At 32.7% G+C, this 12,663-nt stretch overlaps 2 protein-coding genes across 3 annotated transcripts in view; one reads left to right on the forward strand and one right to left on the reverse strand.

Moving 5' to 3' along the window:
* The window catches only part of Vrk2 (VRK serine/threonine kinase 2), a 195,560-nt gene that overhangs the window by 53,860 nt on the left and 129,037 nt on the right, over positions 1-12,663 (reverse strand). The window lies entirely within an intron of this gene.
* The window catches only part of Fancl (FA complementation group L), a 92,409-nt gene that overhangs the window by 21,790 nt on the left and 57,956 nt on the right, over positions 1-12,663 (forward strand). For both annotated transcript variants that reach the window (XM_040270938.2, XM_005322031.3), the window contains exon 6: positions 10,989-11,085. In XM_040270938.2, coding sequence (XP_040126872.1) covers positions 10,989-11,085 — 97 coding nt within the window. The remainder of the gene's footprint in view (positions 1-10,988; positions 11,086-12,663) is intronic.

A 12,663-nucleotide genomic window follows, 5' to 3' on the forward strand; every position in this document is an offset into this window, starting at 1 on the left:
TCTGTTCTGCTATTTTTCTGTTGTTTCTTGTAAAGTTCCTGGAATTCTTTTTGGAACAAGTGGTATTTAAAATAAAAAGATCTAATTGTCTCTGATCTCTTACAGCCTGACTTTTATTCTGACATTCTCAGTGAAATTGCATTTATGAGGGCTGGGGTTGTGGCTCAGCAGTAGAGTGCTCACGAGGCCCTGGGTTTGATCCTCAGCACCACATAAAAAATAAATAAATAAAATAAAGGCATTGTGTCCAACTATAACTAACTAAATAAATATATTTTTTAAAAATTGCATTTACGAAAGTTGACAGTTATGTCCTTTGGACAAGTCTAGTCTTTGTTCTTGACTTTTTCTAGTATTTGATAATTTTAGCCAGGGTTTCGTTCTTAAAACTCTTTTTGTCTTTTATGACCATCCTGGTTACTTCTTTGTCTCTTTCTCTCTCTCTTTTTTACAAAAATTATTTTCAGTCTGGCTCAGATTTTTCTTCCACGTCCGAAATGTGAATGATCCTTTGTGGTCCTTGCTTTTTTCCCCCTCAAAGAGATTAATCAGTCTTCTCCATTCATCTGCCACCTCTCTGTAGTTTGACTTCAGATTTTTTATATATTTACCAAGTTCCATAAAAACATTTTGTATTAAAAAGTTTGGCTTCCTCATCTCAAACAAGTTTTACCCACTCCCCCAATAAAATCAAAACAACTCTACCAGAGTTCTCTAATTGGAAGGCATTGGTTCTACACATGTTTTCAGTTATGGTGGGCATGACACATCTTGATGCTTTCCATGTATTTATTTCTAGAGTGTTATCAGGACCCTCTTAAATTTGTTATGATGCCAAGTACTCTGATGAGAGAATCTATTTAATTTTGAATAGCTCTAATTACTGCATTAAATTCTCTTTCTGTTTTTTTAAATCTCTCTTTCTTTTTGATAGACTAGTTTTCTGCTTTTAACACCCCTAATTGAGTCAGCTATTAACTAATACATTCAAAAGTTTATATATTTGATATGGGGCCTCAAAACTCATTCCTGTAGAAATTTCTTGAGTGGAAATCTGGACCTACAGAAACTGTTTCTGTAACTGAATTTAGCTGCTGGAATCTCTTAAAAATGGTTTGAGGAACAGAAATAGTAATGTGTGTTTAATGAAGTAAGAGGAATAACAAAGAATGCACCTCTTGCTAATCCATTTTCTTGAACAACCACAGGCTGACTCATAAGCCTATAACTGGTTTTATATTTTTACCTATTCCTATTACCTATGTGTAGTTTCTTTAAACTTCAGAGTCCTACGGGTCATGTTCTGCTGGCGACTTCCCATCTTCCCTCAATGCCTGTCTAGATTTCTGCGTCTCCCACTGGAACCTCTCCCGACTAGTGAACTTGTTAATTGATTTTTAAAAATAAAGTGGAGAAATTTATATTCCATGCTGTTGAATTTTCCTGATTGCTTTGAACTCAAATGTGTTAATGTGTTGCCTTCTTTTTATTTTTTATTTTTTCCTTTTGCTTAAAATCTTACCTCAGTTCAATAAGGCAATGACTTATTCTTTCCAAAGAAACTGGTAAAAGAGGAATAAGGGATGTAGGTTAATTTGGAGATATTTTAGTTAATGAATCTTTGATCACTTTCTCCTATTGGCACTTTTTCAGTGTTGGCCCTTGTTTATTTAGGCTGCCGTACTGTACCTAATAAGTTTTTGTTCAGTGTTAGTGCACATAAAAATGTTGAGAGGCTCCATTTGCTACTGTTCCCCCCCTCCCCCATAGTGGGTTTCCCTTTTCCTTTGCTGGGAAGATAGAGTTGGGGATAACTGCCATGGGGCCCAAATGAGTTCGGAACAGTTTGTTATTTCCACAGGGTCAATCTCTTCTCCCTCTCCCCTTTCAAGCACAAGCCAGGTATATTCATTGTGATTTCTCTTTTGGTAGATTCTAAACTCTATACTCTGTTTCTCCACAAGACCAATTTACCTCTCAATTAGAGACCATTTTTGGCAAGGCTCCATCTACCTCTTGTCTGCCTTGCTTTTAAGAGTATCTCTTCAAGGATTCTCACTGCGATGTCAGGGGTATTCATTTGGACTTTGTCCCCACACAAACTCTAATTCTAATTAATCTCTCCTGAGTATCGAGCTTTCTGAATATTTTCCTTTGTTTTTCAGTTTGGCTTATTACCCTCTTGTCTCCTATAGGATTGATCAGAAGTTTTGAGGGAAAATTGGCAGAATATGAGGCCAAGTTCTCTGGTCCTACCATTTTACCACATTCTGACCCTTCAAGTCCATTATTTTATCCCTGTCCTCAAGAGATTGCCAAAAATGCTGCTAGTTTTCTTGTTTATTTGCTTCTTTTTCTATTTTTTTGGCTACTTCATAGCACTCTCTGTCTGGGCCCTTTGCCCAGATCATTCTCTTCTTGCCCTGTGCCCAGAATTGATAAATATGCTCAGGGGAAAATGGCTTCAGAGTGTTGGCTTACTTCTCTTCTCTTTTTTAGGACTTTGGCCCTTCAAGTCCCAGTTAGCTTAGCAATTCTTTGATTCCTTTTACTTTTCCCAGGCTATTTTAGTTGCTAACAGAGGTGTTGGTCTGTTCCATTTTAGCCAGAAATGGATATTACATGTAATTTAAAATGTACTATTATCATGTTGTTGAGAATTAATTAATGTTTATTCATAACAGGTACCATTCCTGACTAGAATTGGGATGGATCTGACCTTTTTAATAAAAATAAGCTAATAATGGAGGGGAGAGATAGGAAACACAAGCAAAATTTTAGACTCTGTAGCAGCAATTTCAACCGAGGTTATGAAGATATGTTTTGAGCCACTGATGTCATGGATTCACTCATTCTTCTGACACAGATTGATGGAACAGAGAAAAACTATTCATATTATTTTTTAGCTGCTTGGTTTTAAATCTTAGCATTCAGAGGATAGTTGGGAGTGCAAAAAGGGTTTGGCAAAGGGGGAGGAAATGTTCTAGTTTTGTTTGGATTATATTGATAGAGTGAATTTAAGGCAGTTTTCCAAGTGGGATCTGACATTGTTTGGAAAAATTCAGTAGCAAAATTGGTTGAATCATTGAGGATGCAAGATGAGATTTTGGAATCATTCAGTTTTTCACCCAGCAATTATTTATTGATTGTCTATGATGCAAGGTAATGAAGATACTTAGGCAAGACTTAAGATTCTTATGGAACTTCAATCTAGTGGAAAAGTTAGAAATTAAGTAGATGATCATAGTAGTACTTAATTTTAACTGTGAGAAGTACTATGGAGTGTAATTATAAGATTTCTTGAGAGCCATTAGCAGCAAAGTTTATAAGAGAAATAGTACAGTACATAAAATATTTTATGTAGGGTTTTAAAAGATAAATAGAAAGTGCTGACTTTGGCATTATACCCATTGTTCTAATGTGGGAGAAAGAAGAACAGATTTCTAAATTGATAATAAATAAAAGGAAAAAGTAAGGATATGAATGTGTCTGCCAAAAAATCATTCATTACAGTATAATTGCTTATCTCCTCTTTAGATTTAGATTATTTCACATAGGACTGCTTTTTATGAAGTTTCTGTTTTGTGTCACTCAGTGTACTAGCTGCTTTTCATATTCTTATTTAATTCTCAGAATAATTTTCAAGATGTATATTTTTATTCCCAATTTTATATATAAAATGAGTATATATGGATAAGGCTGTCTACATAATACCACTTTTTTTTTTTTTTTTTGGTACCAGGGATTGAAACCAGGAGCGCTTAACCATTGAGCCAAATCTCCAGCCCTTTTTATTTTTTATTTTGAGAAAGGGTCTTGCTGAGTTGCTTAGGGTTTCACTAAATTGTTGAGGCTGGCTTTGAAGTTGTTGTCTTCCTGCCTCAGCCTCCTGAGTCTCTGGGATTATAAGCATGCACCAGGACGCCCATTGTAAATGATACTTTTCTTGAGTTGTACCAGGGGACAGCTCCAATATAGACCTTTTAAAAAAGTCCCCTCTACTACTTGAGTATTTGCAAGATTCTGCCAAGGTTGAAGCTAATGAAAACTTGTTTTACTTTGAGTAAAATTGGCCATTTGCAAAATCATGCCCATCCTTAGAGATAGTTTCAAAATCTGTTTAGATTGTGAAATATCATAATTTAATTATAGTGACCAAGATGAATAAATGACTAAGAATATAGCCATTGTTACTTAATCATTTGTTTTGGTATTTACAAATAATGTATTAACAACAGAAGAGAAGTTGTCTGTATGAATCCTGAGAAGCCAGAGAATAAGACTTTGTCAGCATTTATGTAACACTATCTGGTAAACTAAGAAAAAACATTAGTTAGTTTTATTTTTGTGACTTATTTTTTAAATTAAATCAGATCCACCCACTGACACCCTGATAAAATTGGGTTTCAGGATCTGTAGAGCTGCAGCTGAGACCTGAACTGTGTGGTTGCATACTAGATTTGCTATCTTTTGAGGTCCTGCTTGAACAGCTGGCTAGCTTTTTAATTTAAAATATACTTTGATACACACATGATTTGCATGACAGATTGATTAAAATGGAATTTTTTAATGTTAAAGATTTTTAGACCATGTCAAAATGTCTGCATTTTCCTTATATTCTAAATAATAAGCTTGTAGATTTCTCAGTGTTATAAAATCTAATAATAAAAGAAAAATCTTTTTTTAAAGTTATATCCTTGGCATTTCTAACCCTATAGGATCAGGAATTATAAAAATTTGAGTTGGAAAAGAAAAATAGTTAAAATATGATGAGTTTCCCTTTATTCAGATTTCTTAAAAAATAAAAGTGACAGTGGAAATTAGTTGCTGACCTTAAGTTTGACTGCTTTTGTTGTAATTTCTGTACTTTTTTCAGCATTCTAAAACAGCAGCTTCTTTATGGGGTAAGATGAAGGTGGTATGACAGTTCTAGGTTATTCTGGGTGTTACACTGACTCATAAGGGTAGGTGATGTCAGAAGATGACTTGATAGGTTTCTGTCAACTTCTACTTATGCTGTTTTATAGAGTGGTTCAGTAAAACAATCAGAATTAAACAGAATTCTTTAGGTTTAACAGGCATGTATTTTTGGTACTAAGAGCATTCTGGAGTACAAAACACCAAGATACTTGAGCTTTATGCGTAGGCTGACCATGCATTTCACTTTACCTAGACAGTCCTAATTTATGCCTTTTCTCTTGATTGCTTTCAGTCTCAAATTTGTCCCAGTTTGAGAGATGCATAGTCACTTTATTTTTAAGATAATTTATATTTATTTTAACAACATGTCCCTAGATAATTCAGCGATTGAATGGTTCTAACAGATGTGAGCTGATGCTTCCTCCTTTTCAGACAGCATAGTATTTATCATTTAAAATGAATATAGTTCAACTACTGGCCTTTCAGTTTTATCTTGGGAAAGAGTTTACTGAGTTGCACTAAATCTGATGTGCTAGGAAACATTGTCAACATATATTGTTAGACTTTTTGATTAAGCCTATTATCTTGGAAGCTGATTAATGATTATATTTTTTATAATTCCTAATGCATTTCAAAGAATGATACTGGGGAATCTGGAGATACACACTCATTTATACTAAAGTAATCCCAATAATTTGAACAGAGCTTTAATTCTGGCTTATCACCTGTGTAAACCTGGACAAGTAACTTAGCTCTCTGAGCCATATTTTCTGCATTTTTCAAATGAAGCTAATCTTCCTAATAACAAATAACACATTTTGAAACTCACAAAGTTTCTTATGTAAAGTAGGAATGCAGTTGTTGATATATTAGTTGAGCCAAGATATCAGACAACATAAGTTTTATAGAACTTAATTAGGGTAGTCATTTAATTGCAACAAATGATAATTTCTGTTTTATAGCACATATGAGTATAGGTATTAACCAGTATGATTTTCATTCTAAGCTACCTTTTTAAATGGGTGATTTTCCCTTGTATATATATATATCCAAAGCACTCAATAATTACAAATTACAAAATAGTGACAAAGTTGTTTTCTGAATTGGTAATATGTTTATAGGATTTAATTTAAACAATATTTACATTCATCTGTGTTTAAAATTTTGACATAAATTGGTAAATAATGAACCAGTCTGACAATAGCTTCTGCATGTTCATGTACACATATAGCATTGCATATACATATAAATAGAAAACTTTCATATTCCTTACCAAAAATCTTATTTGATTGGCAACCTAAAACTTAAATGAAAAAAAAAATGTGAGTTTAGAGAAAGGTCAAGTACTTTGGGTCTACAAAAAATGTGAGAAGTTCTTAGAGGAGATGAGTACTGGGGTAACCTTGAAAGGATTCAAGAGAGCTTTACCAAGGAGGGAATGGTGGAGGCAAGGTTATAGTGAAGAAAGTGTGCAGTTCATTTTGGGACTTTGAGTGGAGGGGTTGTTCACATAAGGGGATTAATATATTAGGGCTAGACTGGAAGATGTTGACTGCTAGACTAATGTTTCTGTTTAAGCAAGTGATAGGGACTCCATGAGTGCTTTTGAGCAAGGGGTTGAATTGACTTAAGAGATATATAAGAAGGCTAAATCTAGACACAGAAGACAGGATGAATTGTTGTGTAGAAATAAAGTGAACATACCCATTAGGGAGACTATTTTGAGTAATCAAGGAATAAAGCAATTACAGCTTACATTGAGAGTGGTGGTAAAAATGGAATCTTTGATACTTTATTAAATTATGGCTATCTTCAGACTGCTGTTTGAGGGTATCTGCCTTTTGTTGGTATTACTACTTAAATGCACCTTGGTGATTAAGGAAAGAAAAACTACATAACTTAAGCTGTTGGTCAAAATTTCAAGAGAATACATTTCTTCTGTCTATACTGATATATTCAGCTATTCACAGGGCCACCACCCCCAGGAATAGCAAAATCTCCCTGAAATTTTAAGTATTAGTATTCTTTGCAAATGTTTTTAAAAAAAGTTAATTCAAATTTAGTGTCTCTTATTTATGGCAAACAGACTTATAAAGAAATGTAGCAGATGATAAATACAAAGTGGAGGACCAAAAATAAAATATTTTATTTCTTACATTTTGTATTTATAGTTTCTTAGTCAGTTTTACAATATGCCCAGCTAAATAATACTTAAACTCCTCTCAGTATAAATTTTCACCGTGATTTTTGTGGGTATTTTTCTAGCATTTTACATAAACTTTTTAAAAAATTCAAGCTTTTCATTGATGAAACTTCCCTAAATGTATTCATTTAAATGAATTACTTATATTTAATTTAAATGAACAAAAATTATTCCCTATTGTTTAAGTTGAGACACCCAATTTAAGAGGAAGGCAGAACATTTGAAGTGGACTTTCTTTGAAACACAGATTTGATATTGTTTGTGAGAATTTATCACCCAGTTGGTTGTTTTTTACCTTCACAGGATACTTTTTCCTATCATGAATTGATATAAATTTTTTATGCTTTATTTGTTAGGGTACAGGCTCATCTGCTAGGACAAGGAAAACCTCAGATTCTCAGTAGTTCAAACAAAATGGAATTTTATTTGTTTCTTATTTAAAAAATTAGATATAGGCAGATGGTTAAAAGTAGGAAAAATAGGTTGGTGGCTCTGTTTCAGAAGGTCATTGAAGAATGCAGGAATTTTTAAACTGATTTCTTCACTATCCATTGTGATTGGTGTTCAGTATCCTGTAGCCACACAGGACTATTGACATTTAGATTTAAATTTAAAATTTAAAAAATTAAATGTAAAAAAAATCACTGTACTAGCTGTATTTTAAGTCCTCCATTAGTTACTTGTGACTAATGGGTACTGTTTTGGACAGTCCAAATAGAACACCACAGAGTGTTCTGTTAGCCAGTTTTGCACTGTTCCTGTCTTCATGGTCTTTGCTGTTTCATACTAGCCTGTCCAAGTTCAATCTATGGGAGGGGAATGAGATGAAGGGGGAGAGGAGGGTGCACTTTAGTTATAAATGATCCAAAAGATGTACATATCATTTCTGCTTGTAACCTTGCGGCCAAAGTTTAGTTATATGTCCATGTGGAAGGGCAGCTAGCAAGTCATTAGCTAGGTGGATTGTACCCTGGTAAATCAAGGTTTAGGTGGGGTTAGGGTGCGAGCCAGGGATTCCATTGCCAAAGGGAAGAAGTTGAGAATAAGCATCAGAGGAAAATTGGCAGTCTAGGTCATATGTACTGAAGATGTTCATAATTGCAGTAAGATTCCCCTCACCCCCCAACAAAGTAGCCAGGAATTCATATGGGTAATTACGAATGTTTCTTAATTTTAATTGTTTGTGCTGAGATTAACATGAAAGTATAAGCATTTCTTACTGCTTTATTTGAATTCTAGTACTTCTTAAAGTTTTAACAAAAGTAACTTCATGGCCATTTGGACTGAAATATTTTTTGAGCATGTTACTTTATTCTCTGAAGTATTGCCTCTGAAATTGTGGAATGATAATAATCTTATGTTGCTGTGATTATAAGATATAAGACTAGAGCTCTTATTTCTGATTTCATAGATATTCAATAATGATTTGAACATTCAGCTAATGATTAGCACCATGAAGTACAGAAAACACTTGTTGGTTGTTTAGTTGTCCTTTTTTTGTCTCACCCAAACCCCTCTTTCTCGCTCACATGCTCTCTCAGGGTTTACACTGAAATGCAAATAGTCTTTGCTATCTATTTCCGATTCCAAGTCTTATTCTTTGAAACAAACATTTTGATCATGTTTACACTTCTGCCCTTCTAAATAACATGTCTGTATTATTTCTTGATTTGCTAGTTTTAGGAATCGTATACTGATTGTGAAAATAAAAAAGGATTTAGCTTATATACTACTTTCTCTCTTCTTTCATTATTTAATTCTCTCTTTCCTTTGCACCCAAGGATTTATCTTTTGACTCTCAAGTTAGGAATTACAGATTTTGTGATTATCCTTCCTCCTAATATTGGTCCCCTTTCTATGTTCCACTTTTTGTAATCTTTTCCTTTAAATAGTAATGTTCAGGAAAGATCCTGGAGAACAATATTGGCCAAAAAAAAAAAAAAAGCAATGGTTATGGTTAAGTATATTTACATTAGTTTCTATAACTATAATGAAGTCTTTTAGCATTTTGTCTTGCTGGAATCTAACAAATTATAATTAGTAAGCAGTTTATTTTTTATGATTACATAAATATTTTTCACTGAATAATTTATAATAGAATATTTATAGTCTTTCAAAAGTCTTTTAAAGGACTTTATTGTTTATAATTTAGTGTAAAATCTTCTCTTTCCTCTTTGGTTTTTTCATTTAAAAAAATCCCCATAATCTCTGCCAGTGTGTATCCATCATACTCTGTTCTACAGATTTTGCCTTTTTGCCAGCTGTCACCCTCCTGGAGCCCTCTTTCTCTTCTAATCGATTTTGTCAGCCAGTGTTCTTTTAAGTACTAACTATACGTTCTCATAAAAGTTGTTAAAAATTTGCTTTAATTAATGATCTTTCTTGTTCTTTTTGTAACTGGAATTTCATACTTTAAAAAATTTTCTTTATGTTTTATTTTTTTTTTAGTGAATAGAGGGAGAATATAAATGCATGTGCTCTTCTCAACTTGAATCTGTTTTGTAGAGGCATTCAGAGTCAGATGCTCATGTATCTGAACCTTAGTCATGATAAACCATGATAAGCTCTCATGTTCAAATTTTTGGGAGGTAGGCAGTTGAAGGCATTTATAGATATAGTTGGAAAAAATTAACCATATAGTCACTGATATTATTACATAAATATACATTTTTTTCTAGAATAATATTTGCCTTTTTTTCTAAGACCCTAAATTATTTTTACAGATTTTGATGAAACTTCTATTTCTTGGTAGATTTTTTTTATTTACTTTTTATACCATTGTTAGATATATACACTTTCTTCAGATCTAGATCTATTTTTTCGTTATAGTGTTCTATATCTTTATTGTCCAGCATTTATTGGAATTAACCCATTTTACTATTATACTTGGTCAGTAACTAAATGGCATATAGTGATGTCATAAAATGTCGCCTAGGTTTGGAGGCTAATGCTACTTCTGAACTCTAATAGGTCTTACCAGCAGTCTGGGTGATACATTGTTCAATATTCTTAGGCTACTTTTTATCTCTACAAGAGAATAGTATTGTAAAAATGTCAAAAAATATCCACATGCCCTGTTCACTAGTAAATATACTGCTAAATCTGAACCATTTTGGCAGTAGCTTATGCTACTCAAGGGACCATATTTTTACAGAATGATATATTTCAAAAGATATTGGTTTCCATTGTAGAAAATTGATGCATTTAGAGCAACTTAAAGCAAAAACAATTGTGATTGTGTAATATGTTTAAAATATTAGTCATCTTGAATACATGCCTAGGTTAAGTGTCAGAAGCTATATATCGTACAAGAAGAAAATTTACTGTTAGGAGACCAGCTTGTATATGTGCTTATATAGCATTTTCCTTAGAGGATCAATTTGAGTATATGAACTAATATCAGCCAGATTTTTGTACAGTAACATAATTGATAACAAAAGAGAGGTTCATTGAGGAGAAAAACAAATAAAAGAAGCATAAATGTCTCATGCTGTATGAAACTACAGAAATGGATCAAAGAGTTTGACAGGAAGTTAAATGTGTACATAAGTAGAGGCTGACAGAAACATGCTGTGTGTGCTAAAGGTTCCAGTGATGGAAAACCGAAACATAGTGCTCACTGACCACAGCATGAGCCTTGACACACATTGTAAATAATCTGGAGATCTATGACTGCATTAAGCTGGTGTATTAACGGCAGTAAATCTATAGCAGCAGAAAGGGTTGGCATACAGAAATTCCTCGGATTAATTTTTATAATTGATTAATAGTAACATAACAAATATTTTCATTTCAATCTTACAATCTCCACCCCCCTCCAGAGCTTACCCCAGTCTGATTATTTTTACTTTTTTCTCCTTACCAGACTAGTATCTGTGGATAGTTGCTTCAGTACCATCAAGTTAAAAGCAGAAGATGCTTCTGGTAGAGAACATCTAATCACTGTCAAGTTGAAAGCAAAGGTATGTGCCTTGTCTAATTGTTACTGTGGTCAGGAAATACTTTGAGAAATAGACTCTGAATATTTTTAATGTACATAAATAATGCTTTAAAAAGTGGATTTGAGAAAGCATCAGAGAATTTATTCACCAGGTTTCCAAAAGCCTAGATATAATTTCATGTCAAAATTTTAGTTTAAATTTGATTAAATTATAGACTTAATAATAGAGAAATATTACAATTAAGATTCAGTAGCCTCTAAGTACCGTGGTGTTATTTTTGTAGCATCCTACAAAGACTAGATTCTTACATGCTCTCTAGTAAAGTTTTGAAAATGCCTTTTGCTCTCAATTCTTATGAATTACTTTTGTAGTTCTTGTCACTGACTTGTCCCAACCCCCAAAGCAGACATACCTATATACATATTTCTTATTGTTTATTTCCTTTGGCCAAAGCTTTTTGGCATTTGTATATTAAGAATTTTCAAAGGTTATGTGTTTGTAGAGTCCTTATAGGCTAGTGATCTGTAACTATTCACCAATTTATTGGCACAAAACATCTTTCCATTTTTGTCTTTATTTTTAGTCCTAGATTGTGAATCTTAGGAAATAAGTACCATAAGCAAGATCAGTATATTAATCATTTACTTGGTAATCACTGGGAAAACATTAGAATTTAAAGAAAACCAGGACATCCAACCTTTTTTTTATTGTTTCCAGTAGTCATCAATCAATTCTATTTTGGAAGATTGTAGTGATGAAAAGATCAATTGTGTTTGTCCTTTTTAAAAAATGTGTCTGGCATTTAAGCTTCCCACAAGAGAAAATTAATATATAAAGCTGTACTGGATGACACAGAAAAGTTGATATCTTATAGTGGTGCTACATCAGACAGTTTGAGAAATGACTCATTCTCTCTTCCTCTCACACACAGAATGCTTAGATATAATTTTGAGACCCATATAAGTGTCGAACAAAATTAGTGGGATAGAAACCTTATTTGTAAAAGAAATTAGATAGTTATTTTCATTAAAATAAAAATAATTTTGTTTTCCTTTTAAGTTTTTAAACGTATGCTTTAAGATCTGCCTTTATCCTTTTAAAAGATCACATACTGCTAGTGGCAAGAGTTCTTTCATTTTCTGCAAAACACTTTGTTTTTATTTTGTACATTGATAAAAAGTTCCCTTATTGCTCTGAAGACCAAAATTAAAGATTTTAAGTATATCCTGTCTTCATTTTTATAAACTCTTATACTTACTAAGAAGATAATGCCTTAAACATACACTGCCTTTTACGCTTGAAGGTTTTATGATTGTCCTTATTTACTTTTTATTAATGTATTAATTGTACATATTAATCGGGTTCTGTGTGATAAGAATATTAATCTCTGTTGAGAACACTTACATGGTCCATTTTGTCTGCTTTTTCTTACATCTTTTTAAGGTATATTAGGTGATTCTTTTAACATTTTCCAGGAAATATTTTCCAGTGTCAGTTTGCAACATTTTTTTCTTTTTAACAAATATACATTTTATTAGTTTTTAGTTTTTAGTATATTAACAGTGAAAAAATTGCCCTTACTTAATTTTAGAACATATC

This window comes from Ictidomys tridecemlineatus, chromosome 12 (assembly GCF_052094955.1).
Source record: "Ictidomys tridecemlineatus isolate mIctTri1 chromosome 12, mIctTri1.hap1, whole genome shotgun sequence".
Classification (NCBI taxonomy): Eukaryota; Metazoa; Chordata; class Mammalia; order Rodentia; family Sciuridae; genus Ictidomys; species Ictidomys tridecemlineatus.